This window comes from Gymnogyps californianus, chromosome 14 (genome assembly GCF_018139145.2).
Source record: "Gymnogyps californianus isolate 813 chromosome 14, ASM1813914v2, whole genome shotgun sequence".
In the NCBI taxonomy this organism is placed as follows: domain Eukaryota; kingdom Metazoa; phylum Chordata; class Aves; order Accipitriformes; family Cathartidae; genus Gymnogyps; species Gymnogyps californianus.
In genome coordinates, this window is record NC_059484.1 from 19,820,581 (window position 1) to 19,838,323 (window position 17,743).

At 50.7% G+C, this 17,743-nt stretch overlaps 1 protein-coding gene across 3 annotated transcripts in view; it reads left to right on the forward strand.

The window, feature by feature from the left end:
• The window catches only part of PDLIM4 (PDZ and LIM domain 4), a 52,682-nt gene extending 38,540 nt beyond the window's left edge, over window positions 1-14,142 (forward strand). For all 3 annotated transcript variants that reach the window (XM_050905354.1, XM_050905356.1, XM_050905355.1), the window contains exons 4-7: window positions 5,385-5,563; window positions 8,079-8,236; window positions 12,505-12,625; window positions 13,622-14,142. In XM_050905354.1, coding sequence (XP_050761311.1) covers window positions 5,385-5,563; window positions 8,079-8,236; window positions 12,505-12,625; window positions 13,622-13,826 — 663 coding nt within the window. In that variant the 3' untranslated portion in view covers window positions 13,827-14,142. The remainder of the gene's footprint in view (window positions 1-5,384; window positions 5,564-8,078; window positions 8,237-12,504; window positions 12,626-13,621) is intronic.
• Window positions 14,143-17,743: the final 3,601 nt, after the last annotated feature.

Here is a 17,743-nt window from a genome sequence, read left to right on the forward strand (position 1 = left end):
TCAAAATACGATAAACTCTCTCCAAGAGAGACAGGGACTGAGACTGATTTTCAAACCTTTCGAAAATTCCTGGTTGGCCACATGTTTTTCTACTTATGGGAACGCTTATTTCGGCAGTGATTACCTTGATGGAAGTATTCAATTTTTGAGTCTTCTGTCCTATTACAGGTTTGACTAAAAATCCTGAGGGATGAAAGTGTCTCAATTCAGCTACTCCAGCAGAGTCAGGGGCACAACTGCAATGAGCAGGCAAAGCCTATTTTCATATTCGTTACTTAGAGTATGCTTTAGCTCTGCGTGGTGAAGCCACAGAGTGTATTTGTATTTCTGTTGAAACCTTCAACTTGCTGCTTTTAATGCTCCCCTGTATGTTTCCTGAAATTGGAAACGCTACGTCCTGTGAAAAGCATTTGAGCTGCAATACTGTGCTGATTGTGCTCATTGCTCCGCTGGCTGTGGCCGGGCATCATGCTGTAGCTAAACGAAATACCTTCAGCTGATACAGGGGAAAAGAGATTTGCTAATAAGCAGGTGTGGAACACAGGGACTTGCTAGAAATTGAATAAGTGCTTGTAGAAGGAAGGAAGGAAAAAAGCTCTCCCTATTTCTGGCTCTTTGAGGAATTCCCAGGATTAAATCCTTCATTCAGCATTTTTCCCTTAAATAGAAAAGAAAACCGCATGTTTTAAGAACACTGTTTTCCTTCCAGCACAGAATTTCCATTTGGAGGGGCTGCTGGGGTGGATGCCGGGTGCCGTGCTGGAGCGTGCTGCCTCTCGGGCTGCCCCTTGCAGCAGCACCCGCTGGGTGCAAAGGCCACCAGCTCCTGAGCAGCTCAGCCAAGCCCCTTTTCTCCCTCTTAAATTTTTTTTTTTTTTTTTCCCTGATGAATGGCAGAACAAGTTACCTGTTGTGGTGTTGTTGGGATGGTTTTTGTTTCCTTCATGCTTTATTTTCTAAACGTCTTGAGAGATTTTGTTGGGTTTCAATTTAATAGTATGCTTTTACAGTAGTAAAAGTGGCATCAGCCTCTTGTTAGTAGAGTCTCATTCTAAGCACCAGCCTCAACTCTCGTTGTATCTATGTGAGAAGAAACTCCTTCTGTGGCCGCCGCAGAGCTGGCCGTGGGTGCTGAGCGTGGCCCGAAGCTGGCAGGGTCACCGGCTGCAAACGCGCTCCTTTATGCCAACAGCTGCTGCAGAAGAAAAGGTTTTCATTAAGGAAATCGAAGACCTGTTCCTGTTTCCAGCAAAGGTGCAGACCCAATATATCAGTCCTGTTTGGGGCAGAACAGCCACTTTCTTTTCCAGATTTCCTCGTGCGTATCTCATGAACTTTTTCCCCTATGAGATTTATAGACACTCTTCGTGTTTTAGCTGATTAGGGGTATGGATTGTTTGCTTCAGAAAGTTGTTCCTTTTGTGCTCTCAATGCTGCGTTGTGTGGTGGGAACAAGAGCCAGGCATCCAAAAACCAGTTAAATTTCTCTTTTCTCCTATCTTAATAAATGGTGGCACCCAAGAACGTGCTTGAGACCCTGTATACAGGGAGATACCCCTCAGTGCAAGCAAAGTTGACTGCATCTGGCTGTTGGTGTCCAAGGGTCGGTGGAAAGAAATGCAGTAGCCCCCAACCCAACGTGCCTTATGGGTGCTTGCAGCCCTACGGCAGCTCCGGGCAAGGCACTGCTTGCTGCCGGCGCTGCTCCTACCACAGCTATGTATATACAACTGTCCCGGCTTCCTGCGCCTCCGGCCAAAAGAAACACTCCCGTACGCTGTGTCGCGTTTTCCTTCTGCTGGAACTCGTTCCTCGGGGTATAAATACTGTATCGGTGAGGGCAGCCCTTACCTGTGCTTCATAAGGCACAGGCTGCATTCGCGCAACGCTGATAAACGCATCTTGAGGAGGAGGAAGAGGTGTCTTGATGAGGCCGTGCACAGGGTGGCCGAGGCAGGTGGTTGCTGCAGGTCATCTTTTTTTGTTTGCTGTGGCTCATTCTCCTCCAAATCATCCCTCTTTCTCTGCTCATTCCTTCCCCTGGTGGGAAGGGACAGGCTGGGGGTCTCCAGCAAGGTGGTGACCAGAGAAGGTCAGTCTGGCTGAGCGCTGGCCGAGGGCGCTCGCTGCACGTCGTGCTGCGTTGGTACTGCAGCCCCACACAAAACCACCCCAAAACCCACCTGCTCCCTGGGACTGGGAATTCAAACAGCTCCTTTCTAGCTCTGCCGTGCGGTTATCTGGGGTGGGATGGCTGCGGGAATTGGGTTTGTCAGGAGCGGGGAGGCCTGGGCTCCAGGCCCCCCGAATGCTGCGTGTCAGGAGGTTGGTTACGCTTCGTAATTGATGGCCCTAGAAGGGAAGCGTGAGAAAACAGATTGCGAGTTTCTGTTTCGTAGGCTAAAAGAGTTGTCCTCGGTGAAACTTCGTAGGCCAGCTCTTAGGAAGGGTTTGCAAACCCTCTGAATTTAAGAGAGGCCATAAAAAGCAGGAAGAAAAGCCAGCAGAGAACAGCAAATTAGGTCCCAAAGGGGGGAAGTTTTTTTGATCTTGAATTTGAGAACTGGAAAGAAATCCATCTGGTTCTAGGTTTCCGAGAATGAATGCATGAGTGTTTTGCACAATACGAAGCCTTGCAGAGGTCTCGCAGCCTTTGAGATAAGAAAAAGGAGACTGAGCTCTGTCCCGGGAGCAGCTTTTTGTGCAACGGGAAAGTTGCGTAGCAGAGAAACTGAGAGCAGCAAGGAAGGCAAAGACCGGTGTGCTCTCAGAGGGGTAAATGATTTCTGTGGGTTTCCCACAAAGCCGTTAGCTGCCCCCAACATGAAGCACAGCTCTCCAAAGCCTGCAAAGAACTTGGTGGAAAAGGCTGAGGGACGTCCATTGCTTCATCTCCATGGTCTTGGTCTGGTAGGTGTTAGGGTAGCGGGAGCGCTCTGGTGTCCATCAGGAGGAGCCCGTTGATCCCTATGGATGCTGCTGGTCCCCCGTGGCTTTATAACACAGCTGAGCAGACGTAAGGGTGAGCTGCCACCACCATGAGCATCTTCTTCCCGCAGGGACAGGGAGCTGGTGGCAACTGGGGAAGCCAAGCAGCTCGGCAGTGCAGGGAGGACTCTGAAACACCCCGTTTCCATCGCCGGGCTTTCACGCCTTTTGGAGAGTGCCCAAGCAAGAAGTATTCGCTTTATAGCAACATTTTCTCTCGATGTACAAATTGCTGAGCTTAACAGGGACGAATGGGCAACGCTTGACAAGCTACCTTGCATTAAAGCAAGTCCGTGGAGATTATGGTCTCTAGGCCCTTTGATGGAGGAGGTTTTCATTCCAGAAACAGCCGCCAGCCCCGTGCTCCCCGGCGAAGGGTCTGGGTGTCCCTGGTGTGGAGGAGCCCGTGGGGCCAGAGGAGAGGAGAGCAGAGGACCCTGCCCTGTCCTCTGCAGGCAGAGGCTCCAGCCGCCGCTTCCCTCGGACCGAGCACGCATCTGGGCCCCGATGCACAGATAATTAACGATAATGGCTTTTTAAAAGCATAACTCTGTAGCTCGCAGCAGCCTGCCAGCCAGCATGGGCCATTGCTTTTTTCCCTGAAATGTTTATGATCCTTCTTTTCCTCTCTGTGTCATGGTTGAAAGTGTTTTCTTTATTTCCCTTGAAATAATAATGTAAATCTGGGAATTGGAAACCCATAGCCTGGTTGGTTTTTTTTTAAATTGGGGAACAGTTAAAATTATATTATTCCTGGCAGCAAAATGCCTTTTTTAATAGATAATTTGAAGTTATTATGTTGGAAGCAGTTTTCCCCACGTGTGTGTGCATGCACGGTGCGGAAGGAGCAGTGCCGAGAGGGCTCGGGGCGGCCACCGAGGCTTTCGAGGCAGTGGAAGTGCCGGGAGCTTGCCGGAGTCTGCAGTTTTTCAGCTGGTGGCAGAAAATAACTCAAAGGCACCATTTTGCAGTTCTTAATTTAGCCCGGTTTTTATCAATGGGAGTTTTGCCTTAAGAAGAACTGAAGTATTGGACTTTCAAGATCTCTTTCTAGCGGGATCTGGTTTTTATTTCTCTTAGCTGTTCATTTTTACAAGGCTTGGGAGTGCCAGTGTTTTCTGCTATGCACCAGTGAGAGACATTTGTTTCCAATTAGTATTTATTGGATTATTTTAGTCAAAAGTAAGCTTTCTATTAGAGCCCCACAATATGCACTTTGTTATTTGTTCACAGGACGGTGTTTTCTTTTTCTGCTTGGTTTTGCATCAGCTCCAGTCTACTGAAAAGCCGGTGCAAGGCAGCATCGCTGGGGATCTGCCCTGAAACAGATTAAACCAGATTAGACAGATTAAACCAGATTAAACAGATTACAGCCTCTTATACAAGCATCTCTTTCTTCCGTCGGTACGGGCATGTTTCCGACTCGCATGGCTGGAAATAGCAGCAGCCGGCGCATGTCCTTAGGCTGTGTCCGGCTTTCTGCTGCTTTTCCTGATAGCTGGAATTAGCCCCTCTCTGGGGAAGGGGCTGCTGGTCGCTCCCCAGGCTGAGTGTGAGCAGGTAAAGCCTGGCTCAGGTGGCTCGTGGCGAGATGAGCAGTAGGTACTGTTGGATTTGTGGGTGTGTGCGGGGCTGACTAACAAAGCTTTGGAAAAACACATAGGTAATGTTTTCTGTAGGTAAAATAATACGGAACACTTGCGTTTTAATGGCACCTGAGTTCCTGACTTGAGGTCATACGACAAAAAGACTTCCGTAGTTTGCCTTGGGAATTAAAAAAAACAACGAAAATATGAATACCAAGCTAAACCCTTGACCAGCGCGCTTCTCACACTGCTAATGACTGATCTTATTTTGGGAGAAAACCTCCCGAAACGGACACGGATCTTTGTGGATGAGGGTAGTTGCAAGTAAGTGAAAATACCGGGACTGGCCCCTTGGCATCAGGGCTTGCCCAACCTGTACAGGTAGCTGCAGAGCTTGGGTTTTATCGTGTTTTGCTAATGTAAATCAGGAGTGATTGCCCTGAAGTCAGGAGAGCGATAAGTGCTCTCGGGGTGATGTAACGCGAAATGAGAAGCAGACTCGCAGCCTTTCTTTTGCGGAAATAACAAATATGCTTTTACAGGAGAATAAATGCAGAATACTTGGCAGTGGCTCGCCATGGAGAAACAGACAAGTTCATTTGGTCGGAGACCAAGGAAAGCTTGCGTAGATTCAGCAAGATTTAACTGCAGGTCAAGTCTGAGTTTTCCTTTTCCTGCATATCTCTGTTTTCCACAGCACGTATAAAATATTATTACTGCAAACTGCACGTCCCAACGCAGTCTCTCCGTGTATATCATACTAAGAACTATAAATCTCACAGGTTTTTTCTGCTTTTTCTTCTCTTCCAGGACAACGGGCCTGCCCAGAGCAGGAGGCCGATGCCCCACGGGGCTGGGGGAAGCCCCATGGACAACAAGCAGATGCTGAACGTGCAGCATCACCACCCAACCCGGCTCTACGCTAACAGCGGCTCCGAGTCGGCTCTGCCGGGCCAGCTGAGCGGGCTCCACATCGCTCCTGCCCAGAGGTAGGACGAGAGCATGGCTTATGTTCTGGGTCCTGCTGCTGTTCGTGCAAACTCGGTTTCAGGGGTGTGTGTTGAGGCTGTGGTGCTCCCGGAGCTTCTGGAGCTCCAGAGATGCTGGGTTCAGCTTCTGCTCCATTAGTCGAATGTAGATGGGAGGGGGGGAAAAAAAAACACAACAAAAAAACCCAAACAAGCAAACAAAAAAAAACCACCAAAGCAAAAAAAGGGGTTTTGGAGATGCCAAGTTCTGAACAAAATGGCCACGTGTATGTATGTAGCAACTGCAACACTGAATTTAAGCTTGCGATGCTGAAGCGACGTTCAACCGTTTATCTCGGAGATGGGTAAAGGTGCTGGTTTTCCAGATCTACGTAAGATCCTTCTACCGCCGATGTGGGTAGGTAGATTAGCAGCATCAAATCCGCTCCCCGGTCTGGGATTAATGCCAGGGAGTGTCACAGACATTAGTATCCTGGTTTTTCAAAGTATGTATTCAAGGCAGGATGGAGGGTTTTGCCCTCCTAGGAGTGGGGATTGCACCAGCAATCCCTGGGTCCCAAGACCCAGGAGCAAACACTTGGCCTGGGAGCTGGAGGTATCTGCAGAGAAGATTAACCCCAGTAAACTGGGATGTTTATAAATGTGAGATCTGCTCAATGCAGCTGTCTGGGAGGCTGGGAAATAAATAATGCTCGTAGGAAAGAAAAAGCTTTTGTGTAGCCAGGAATGGTTTGGGTGGATAACTCGGACTTTGAGACAGGCCAGGTTCTAGACTGCAATGCTTTTGCACGGCTTGTGCTGCTGCTGATTTACGCTCCTCCAGGCTGGCAAAATATCCTGCAAGAAGGTAATGTCTGTATCAAATACAAAGAGCAAAGAGAGTTTCTTTTCAGCTCGGGAACTCTGTGCCTGCATGAATTCATATTTCAGTGACGCTGCAAGCCAGCTTATTCCCTGTGCTGCTCCAGGAAAGTTAATGAAGTTGGAAAGAAGAGAACCGTACAAAAAAATACGGAGAACAAAATCTGATGTTATCTGCGTGTGAGCCAAAAGCAGGGAGATTAGCTTGGGTGTTTGAGTAGAATTGGGTCAGAAGTGCATTCTCTTTGAATTTGTGCTTGATCAGGCTAGACTGGTCAAAACCTGCCCTTTTTCATTGAAAATGTGTGAATTGATGTACGAGAGGGCTGTAGCAGGGCAGATAGGCGCTCAGGGCACACGTGGAGGGTTTGGGCTGGCCGGGAGTCACAGGGATCAGTCCTCTCCTATGGCACCGGCACTTCTGCCCCTCGTCTCGAGAGGTCGGAGCCACGGGAGAAGCTGGCAGGGCTGCCCCGGCACTGCTCTGCCCGGCCAGCCGCCGAGGCTGGCCCTCGCCTGCCCGCGGGGACCGGGACTGCCAGGCGGGTCACCCCCAGAATAACGGAGCTTTGGCTTTTCTTTGAAAGTGAATTTTGTTTGGGGTTTGGTTTTTTTTCTTTTTTTTTTTTTTTTTTTTAAAGCAGGCATGAATATAATGCTGGTGGAGAAAATGAGTCAGACGATGGCTAAAATATGTTAAACTGTCTGATGGGGTTCAGGGCTCTTGCTATTTTTGTTGGTTTTATAATGACCTTGATGACCTTCTCCTTAAAAAGGAAAAGGAGCCCCTTCCCACGAAGCTGCGCTGTGCTGTGGGGCCTCAGCGAAGCACAACAGCACTTGAATTTGTCTCTACTCAGCAGGACGCTTAACCATGTACCCAAAATATATTTGATTCCAAACTGTGCTTTTCATGTTTTGATGTATTGAATGAACTGGAATAATGGTTTAAATTACTGTTTGTTGTCTGTTGTACCCCAATCACGCCACATACGGACAAGGAGCAGCTTCAGGTCTGGATGCTGAAGGTCGGCGCGTGGTTGGGGGGGGTTACGGGGCTGCTCTCGTGGCCCGTCCCGGGTGCTGAGCAGCCCGGTGGGGTGGTTTTTGCGTTGAAGCCGTGGGCTGTGTCTGGCAAATGGATCTTTTAATGCAGTCCCCTACAGAAACGCTAACTTCAAGAGAGGTGCTTGTGGTCGGTGAGGGGATTTGCTGTCATGCCTATGCCTGGCAGCAGCAGACGCTCTCCCCGTGCCGGATGGCCTAACAGCGGTACGAGGGGTGGGTGGATCCCCTGGCCCTACGTAATTAATGAAATGCATTGTTTTACCCTTTTTTTTTTTTTTCAATAAATTCCATGTGTGGCAGAGCAATTTACAGTGCGTGTAAGCGGCTGCCCTCTTTCCCGAAGGCATCTGGTAACTGGGCCAGCCCTAGCTGTGTTGCTCAATCGGAGCCGAACAAGGAACGAGTTTAACTTCCCAGGTTCAGTGGCTGTTCCTGGGACAGGCGTACCTCCAGGCAGAGAAATGTATGGGAACAGAGAGGTGTTTAATTGAATCTGTGGGAATGTGGAGGTTTCAGTACCTCCCTGATGAGCTGACAATTGCTGTTTATATTTGACTCGAGCCTTTCTTTCTTTTCTTCAAAACAGCGTGGACCCCTTGAAGTCTCTCCCAAGGAACAGAAACGGGATTGATGTGGAGTCGGATGTCTACAAGATGCTTCAGGATTATGAAAAGCCCGTTTCGGAGCCTAAGCAGTCCGGATCCTTCCGATACTTGCAGGGCATGTTGGAGGCTGGCGAGAACGGTAAGGAGGTGGGCACCCATAGCATGTCCCAGCGAGTCCCCTACGCCCCGCCGCAACCAGGGCTGCGGCACTGCACCGCCGCAGGGCTTGAACCATCATTTGGTCCCTCTGCACCCACCGAGTTGCTGTTGCAGGCTTAGCCTCCTTCTCCTTCCCTCGCGGAGGTCCAGAAGCTGGAAAAGCCTCTAAAGGTCTGCGAGAGCTGATGGGGTGGGTTTGCAAACTCTTCTGCTCTGTCTTTTTACCACACGTCGCCTCGGTGCCGAGGCAGCTCAGCTCAGCACGGGAGGGTCCCGGCACCCTGGGAGGGGGAGCACCCGGATGGCAGGTTTCACATCAGGGTTTCAGATGCTCGGGCCAGCATCTGGGGGCTTCCTAAATTTTGTGGCTGACTTGAGCATCGTGTGAAAGTTGGATTTGCAAACAGCTTCTGCACGGCAGCAGTTTTCCTGAGATGGTTTATGAAATGTAATGGCCTAAAGCGGTTGTGTAAGATCACCGGTGGAGAACTGTAGGCCTGTAAGTAAATGGCATTTGCATAAGGACGTGGGATGGTCCTCGGCAACGCAGGGATAGAGATCAGGAGCTCTTGGCTCACTTCTCAGGTCTGTCACAGCTTCCTGCCTGTGTCGTTAATGCGGGAAGCAGCCAACTCTGAGCATTAAATAATAAGATCCCCAAACTATACATTTCAGCTTCTTTTTATTTGCCTTTCAACCTTAAGTCCATTGGGGCTTTCATGTTCAAACTTTCAGGCTTTGCTTTACAATCATTAGGGCAAGACTCTTCATTCTGCTTCCTTCCAAGAGCCTCGTACTCCGATCATGTGAATCCAGGAACTTAGTTTTTATGGGAAAATACAGACTGCTGCAAATCTCATTATGAAGCTGCGAGAGGTAGCGAGTCAGGCTGTTGCACTTCAGTTTCTGTGTATATAAAATGATGGAGAAGGATATGCTTTGACTAGAAGGATATTGCTTCTTACTTCACAAGGAGAAGCACGATCGCGGGTAACTTCTGAGCATCAAGAGTTTCTACCAATTTTAGTTTTCTCAGTGGTACTTAGGCATGTCCGCAAAGCATGAGATGGGATCGGCCTTGGAAGTACTGGGTATAAATATTACAGCTCCTTCGAGGCTGGCAGGAAAACTGATGTTAATTACAAGTTCCAGATGTACGTTCAGGTCCCTCACCGAGAGCAAGCACGAGCAGCTTCCTGGCGAGGTGCCTGCTGCATCCCCAGGTCTCCTCATTAGGAAGAAGCAAATAGGAAGCGACTGTGTTAATCCCAAGTAATAACAGCGCTGCCTTCTTCCCTTCTCTGTGCCAGGGAAAGGGAACAAAATTGAAGCTTTTCTGGTTTGCTGCTGCCTCCCCTTGCACTCCATGGCCCTGGGGTGGCAGAAACCCAGCGCTGCCTTTCGGGAGGAAGGGAGAAAGAAAAAGGTGTGGGCTGGGAGAAGGGGAGGACAAAGAGGTGCCAGGACAGTCCCCGGACCCTGGGACTGTCCCAGCCAGTCCTGGATTTCTGCTCATCCCGGCAATTTCTCGGCACCAGCCCGTCACTGGTGCAGCACCGTGTGTTCGGTTGGAGCCTGAGATGCTGCTGACGGGTACCAGCCAGCGTGGGGGCAGGCTGGAGCGGTCACCTCCCGGGGCTCTGCCACCGACCCTTTCCCTCTCGGCTGTGCTGTGCGGCGGGCAGAGGGGATGTGCGACTGACTGCAGGCACAGTCTCGCTCGTGCCTTGGCCGTTGGACCTATCTGTTTATTTCATAAGGGATGAGAAATTAAGTGGAAAGCATCTCTCCTGGCATAAAGCTCTGTGATGTTTCAGCATGGTTTAAATCCCCAGGAGTGTTCCCGCTAGGTTGTTTTACAGCTTCCACCCCCGCTCCTTTTTCCTTAAGCCTAAAATTATACATTTTGGCCCGAGCCTGCTGTGCGTTGTCCTTTTAAAGTCAAGATCTCCTCTCCTGAGCAGCTGGGTGTCTGACAACAGCCTGTTTTATATGGAAGGTGTTTCTGCTGGAAGCCGTATTTTCTTCAGGATATCAGCCCCATCCCACACCCTTAAGGAGCAATGCCTCGTGCTGAGGATCCGGCGGAGGCTGGAGGAATCGCAGCGGTTGCCTCCGTAGGCGCCCTTGGCGCAGGAAGGATGAGCACTGCAGCCACAAATGGGGACAGCGATGGTTAAGATTGTGGAGCTAAAGCATCTCGCTGCCTTGCTGAGGACCATAAATTACGATGAGACTGTGGGCTGGTAAATAGAAGGAAATGATCCAGCGTTTGGGAAGATGGGAAGCAGCCCTCTCTGCAGGGCTCGTTTTGCTGTAAAATCTCTCTTCGCCCCCCCCCCCCCTTTAAGCAGTTTATCCAAGCACTCCATCTGAGAGACAGTGACAGCTTAACTGTTAAATGTTGGCAGATGAGCGTGTCTAGTCCAAGCACGCCGTATCTCACGCTGGGGGAAGCCAACAGCTTGAGCAGTTGTTTCGGTTTATTCCCAGCAAGGCAGCGGAAGGACTTGACAGGCGAGCTTGGCTGGAGCCAGCCGAGCGCTCGGAGGATCCCTGGGGTGGAGCAGCCCCGCTCTGCTCCTGGGCAGGCAGTCTCACACGGATCAAGGCTCTCAGCATCTCCAAACACTACATAATATCTTGGGAAAGTGGGGTTTGGTGGGAAATGAGTCCTTTTGGGTTTACTCGCTTGGCTAGAATCGTTGGCAGCGTTGGTCTCTGGATCAGAGCCACGGCTGGAGACGGGGTCTGCTGTGCGAGGGTGCCTGCGCATCCCGAGGGCAACCGCGGGGGGGTTGGGGTCGGGCGTGCTCCCTCCTCCCCAGCCGAGCCCAGGACAGCGGGCGCTCCTGAGATGTGCCGGACGGGGCACTGTGGGGGTCTCTCTGTGGAAGGAAGCTTTGCCAAGCAATGCCCTTCAAAACGTACCACGTGAACCCGCACGGGATCGGTAAGCGACCACCAGCGATGATGCACCGGTTCCAGGTACTAACAATTCACTTTAGGAAAGGCAGAGACGTTCCTGGAGCAGTAAGGGACACTTCAGAGCAAAATCCAAGTGGAAGTTTCCAAAACGGGCGCAGTGCATACGAACGCCTGGGTCAGAAAGCGCCTGTGCCCCTGCTGAGACCTCCTGGGCATCGCGGGCTTTAAGCACACCTTTAAGATTGACCATGGACTAAAATACCCTAGAAGCTCAGGGAGCATAGGAAGCCTGAACACCGAAGAATGGCTTGTTCATCCAAGAGCTCCTCTGCTGCTTTTCCAAACTGTGTCAGCTGATGGAGTAAAATACATTGTCCTTTTTCATAAGCTTTTCCTTTCTATAACCGTAGGCTATCACAGAGGAACCACAGATCAATATATACCCAAAAGACCAGTCAGTTGTGAGCCACAAAAACCCACGCGGTGAATACTGGAAGCTTTTAAGTGTCCCAGTGGTTGGCGAGAAGCATGTTTGTATTGTCCGAAGTACGAGGGCAGATGATAGATGATCTGTAGGGAGGGCGGCTGCGACACTGAAAACTTGGCCATGGTATTGTTCATGTGCACAAAATTTTCATTGCTTCCTTTCCCGTCCTTGGACCTTTATGAAAGGAGGCTTGGTGCCCCAAGAAGACCTTATCTTCTATCACAATGTTTTATTTTAGATTATTTGAGATTGAATGAGTGTTCTAGGAAGAAAAATGCATGTATTCCGTTATTGTTTGTTTTAATTTGCCTAATTCTCCAAAAGGCTTTCATCTTTGTCTCCGTGACTGATGGTGGATCTACCATGTGCCCCTGAAATGTTGGTGTGATAGAACCTCTTCTTTCTGCAGCTTTTCTGAGATTTTTGCTATTTATCTTTCTTAACTCACTAAATAGTATTGTAGCCAAATTCATCTCTCATCTCTAGATTAAGGCTGCTTTGCCTTTTGACAAGGTGTATGTACTGAGTTGGTGCTATCACAGTACATGGACAGATCGTCTGCTGATGCAGCCAAGGGCTTCTGCCACCATCCGTGCTTCATTAGGATGAGCAGAGGGTCAGTGCAGCGTCCTGCGGTCATCTGCCCAAGTGCTGTGTGACTCTTGAGGTAGTTGGTCTCACTATTTGCTTTTTAATTCCTTCCAAGCAAGTTGCAGGTTCTGTTGTGACAGGCAGAGACTCATCTGACTCCTTAAGAAAAAAGAAAAAGAAAAAAAAAAAAAAGCCCTGAGAGGACAAGTTTTCAATCTGTGTCTGTTTAAAATTCTTGGCAGGTGAAAAACTCGACAAGCTGAGCAACCCTCGAAACATCAAGTCCCCGGTGTCAAAGCTTGGCGGTGCCATGTCCGGGCTGCAGATGCTCCCCGAGTGCACCCGCTGCGGGAACGGGATCGTGTAAGTGTCGCGTCTCGCCGGAGCCTCCGGTTCGGTGGGGAGGGTAACGCGGGGACGCGGCTGGGTCGGGTCCTCCCAGACACGCGGGTTAGAATTCATAGCAGAATACCTTGCATTTATAGCAGAATACCTTGCATTTATAGCAGAATACCTTGAATCCCTTTCTGGTTTTTGCTAACCATATATAAACCTGGAATTGAGGAATATGGTTTGGATTGCCCCCTTTTAAGGGAATCTTGCAGCAAAACGGGGATGATTCATGGGATGGTTTCTGCCCTGCTTATCATAGTAACTGCCCAGGGACTATGAATAGCGCCGGCCGCGCTGGCACCCTTTCACTGCCTTACAGAGGGAGAAACGCTTCAAGGGTCAAGTAGAAGAGGTCTGCGGATTATTTTGTTTGTCTGTTGAAGAGTTACTCTCTGGTGGATGGATGTTGGGTCTGATTTCAGAGAATATAGGCGTCTTTCTGCTTCATTGTGTTGTAATTTATGTTCTGTTGTAATTCATGTTCTGTTGTAATTCACGTCCTGCTCAAGCCTGATTTGCTGGCTGAGAGTCTGCTCTGCAAATGCCTGTAACCACATTCTTGCTGGTGCTGTGAGCTGAGGGTCTCTGCTCCAAAAGCCGTGGTGCCTGCGCGTGGGCAGCCCCAGCCCTGCCAGCAGCGCTTGGAAGATGCTGGTTCCTGATGTTCAGATCCAGGCTGAGCGTAGATATTTGAGGCTCCGCTTTGCATCGAGCCGTGGAGCGGTGCCGCAGGGGGGTGCAGACAGTGGAGCATCCCTTCCCGCAGAAATACGATGGAGTTGTGCCTGGAGCGGGGTGGCAGCTTTGGGTGGGCTGAGATGTTGGGATGGGAACCCACGCTAGCACCCTTACATGCCCCTACACGCCGCTTTTCTTCACTTACTCCGTTTTACTCGAGGCAGCAGGAAAAGCTGTTTATGCTCGTTGTTTCTCCATCTCAGCCGAGCTCTCCCCGTCTCTCGCCAGGGGCACGATCGTCAAAGCTCGGGACAAGCTCTACCACCCCGAGTGCTTCATGTGCGACGACTGCGGCCTCAACCTGAAGCAGAGAGGGTATTTCTTCATCGAAGAGCAGCTGTACTGCGAGACGCACGCGAAGGAGAGGGTTAAGCCCCCCGAGGGATATGACGTGGTGGCTGTTTATCCAAACGCTAAAGTTGAACTTGTCTAAACCCGGGCTGTGCTCTGGAGAGGTCGGGCGGCCGCGCGCCCACCCACGTCCTCCCCGCCGGCTGCGCAATGTGGCTGTAGTCAACCCCGATTACCAAAGCCCAAGTTAAAATGCCTTTTCCTAGATAAAACCGTTTACACTTGGGATCTCCAGGGGATGGTGTTGAAAGCATATGAACAGGTTTTTCCCTTCTTTTTGACACTCTGCTTTTTGGGTTGCTGTGTTGGCTTATTAGTCTGTGCCATAACCTTATCCAAGACCTGTGTAAATATTGATTAATTCTCTACTCTGTTTCATATAAAACCTGTATTCCTTTTTTTTTTGCCCTCCTTTTCTGAAAAAGCAAGGAAGATGTTTTAAAAGCGCAAAGAAAATAAGGCACTTTAACAAAAGAAGCTGACTCCTATATCCTGACCTTAATCTCCTGCCCTCTGGCTGCCCCAGTGATTAAAAGCCGACCCCCTGAGGAGTGTGGGACACGGCACCGGTGGGTCGGGGTCCCCGGCTCAGCCCCATCCCAGATGTGCTGAGGAAGGGCTGTCTCTTAAAACAGTAATTGCTGTGAAATTCCCTGGATCAGGGCACTGCAGTTTGAGGCTGACACGGACCGATCCGAGTTCCCCGAGATCCCTCCACACTGAGCGTGCGACGATGCTTTTTTTTTTTTTCTTCCTTCTTTCACTCCTAATTCAGTTGTTCTCTGTCATCTAATCACCCGAGCACACCTTTAAGGGACACTGAAATAGCACGGAGCCCACCTCGGCTATTCCCACCTCCCGCGCTCCTGCCCCACGGCTGTCCTTGCTTTGGTTGTTCTGACTCTTCCCCAGCTTTTGCTATATTTTTGTAGTCCTTTATTTCTAGATCTCTAGACTTCTGCCATCTGGGCCTGCCTCCCAGCAGGGAGGTGGTGATAGAATCCCTCCGGGCACTTAGGAAGTAACTGGAGCGGGGCTGAGCTCAGCTGTGAACCCCGAGTCCAAGGGGCAGCGCATTCGGATTTATACCCGTATCCCAAGGCTGCGCTTTCAGCCAGGTCCGTCATCCACTTTATTTGATGGGGAAAAGTTTTTGAGGATCTTGGGATGTTGCTTTGTTGGAGAAATGGTTTTTTTTTTTTTCATGTGAGTGTTTGGAGGGGGGAGAGAGAGAGAGAGTTTAGTCACCCAGCTGCTGGGTGCCACCGTGGGTGGTGGTAGGAGCCGTGTGTTTGGTACCACGAGGTTACTTCTGCTTTGCGACAGCCGCCTTCCTCTTCCTCGCTTGAGAGAGGGAGGATGTGGGGGAGAAAAAGAAATGTCTGTGCTCGCTTCCCTTCTGTGGAAAAGGAAAATAAGAGATGGGGCGATGGCCAAAGCACTCCTTCCCCTTCTGGCTCTCCATGACAGGGGTCTGAGAAACCTGGGATGGGAGGAGGGTGGGGAGCGTTATCCCGGTTGGGGCTGAGCACGCAATTTCTTCCTACAGGTTCTGCACCTCAGAAGGGAGTAAGGATTTTAGGGTGTTACTGGGCTACATCTAGACCTTTTCCTGCGGTGCCTTATAGGGATTGAAGCAGCTCCTGCCCCGTGCCCGGCAGCCTCCTGGCAGGGCTGGGCTGCCCGAGCGCGCAGCTCCCTCCAGCCGGGTACCGCCTCGCAGCCACAGGGATGCTGGCCGTGCGCGTTCCTGCTAGCAGCAGAACATCCACCTCCCCCTCCTTCTGCCATCAGGATTTTTAATTATTAAAGTACAAGAAACACGTGGCAATTTTTATCACGGCGCTGAGCCTCGTTTTTCTTGTATTTGCATAGCCCTGCTTGGTAGGTGGGACCATCTGAAGGGAAATACTTGGGACAACTGTAAATGCTGAGGAGACTAACAGTAATCCCGTGGGAAGTGTTACTGCCCTTGTTTGCAGGCCTCTGGAGCTCATTCGTTTGCCATTGTCAGAAAGGTTTGTTCTGAATTCCTCCATTAACCTCGTGCGTTGCTGGGCCAAGCTCCGGTGCCCGTAGCTTGAAAGTTCAGGCGTCACCCAAACCCAGGACTGAATCCAGCTCCGCTGAGCGATGGAAAACTCACGACACGAATGGCGCAGGGGGCTTTTCTCATTTTCCACGGCAGACAGCCGCAGCTGGGGCTGCAGGTCACCCTCTGCAGCTCTTGTCCCCCTGTTCGACTCCATCTGCCCGGCGGTTGTGTCCTGCGGGGATGCCAGGCGTCTTGCAGCCCTGGCCCAGGGAACACCTTAGAAGTTCATAAATTGTTTCATTGCCCCCGTTTTGAACACCTAACTGAGCGGGCTGCTGGCGGGGTGTCCTTGGTGGTCTCGCCCGGCTGCTGCACCAGTACAGCACTGGGAGCGCTGGGCGCAGGGCTTTGCTTTTAACTTGAAACCAAGTTCCCACAAATCAATTTTTCCATGCGGTTATCTCGTGATACCCTTTCTTAGGAGTAATCAACTCATTTGAACTCCCCCCCCACTGCCCCGGAGCTTGAAGCTGGAGCTGCCTCGCACAACCCCATCGCGGGGCACATGGATTCCTGGCTTCAGGCCATCTCATTCACGTTACGGGGTTTGTAGGAGCTGCTGCCAGCGAGCCTCCCGTGTCACCAGGTAACGCTGTAAAACGTGGGGAGGGCACCGTTTGTATGAAATAGAAAATAAAATTGTGTTGTTGGGTTTATGTCTGACATTACTTAGCTTGGCCTTTGCCTGGTCCCTGGCTGGGTCTCTCCCATGGCAGTACCCGTACGGGTGGGGGTCCCTCGGCGTCCGGATAAGGAGGACACTGGATAAACTTAAAAAAGCATCTCAGAGACGAAGCGCTGCACTTCTCATGGCATTGTGCGTTGAGAGCCTTGTTTGAGGTTTGGCCTGTGTTTTGGCAGGGTGTTGGCTGGGTTTTTTTTTTAAACTCGTGAGACCTTCCTGGGACCCTGCGTCCCATCGGGCGCAGAGGCGGGAAGGGCCATCGTGTCTCTGCCCGTTACGTGAACGCCCGTGGGTGCCCGGGGTCCTCTCCACCGGTGTGACCCAGTTCATCCTGCAGTGGTCCAGAGCTTTACTGCGTCTGCCCCTGCACCAGGCCAATGAATTAGGTTTATGAGCAGCATTTAACCAGCCACAGTGCTGCTCCAAGGGTACCTTCTCCCACCTGATGGCCCAGGCTCTCACCGGACCACGAACTGCAGCTCTGCGGGGCTGGGGATGTCACCTGCCCCGTCACCATGGGAGGGATCCGGGCAGCACCCAGGCTGGAAAACACCCTTCTCCCCAAGGATGATGTAAACCAGGGTACAGCCATAAGCAAACAGTGCTCCTGAAAATCCCCTTGCACGGCGCCGGCTGCGGCATTGCTCAGGCTCGTTCCCCGAGCGCTGCAGCCTCCGCAGGGAGCCCGGAGCTGCGGCACTGGCACGGCGGGGGCAAAACCAGTCCCAAAAGCCCTGTCCCACCCCGTCATTGCTGGCCCTTGAACCACAGAAACCCGCCGGGTGGTAGGAGCATGGGGAACCGGGAGGGTGAGGGCAGGCTCGCTGGGGTTTAGCAGCTATATCATAGACGGATGTTTGCTTACGTAGCTAGATCTTGATAGGTCTGGGTTTAATAGTTGATTGGTATTCGATTCACTAGTATGTGGGAAAGTCAGAAGTAATGTGAGTTAAGTGCCTCCAACAGATAATTAATCTAAAGGGTTTTGTTTGGAAAGTGTTCATATATGGAAATTGTTGCTTGTACGTGCCTAAACTATTTAAAAAGACAAAGCCTCTGAGGGTCCGCATGTGGCATCAAAGATTTCCATACAGCTTGGGTCTCTGTAACTCCATGTCTAATTAGTGCGCATATTCAAATAATTAACATGCTTATGACTCTCCGATTAGTGATTTTGCTATTCACCCTTGAATGCATACGTATGTCGGATGTGTTTATA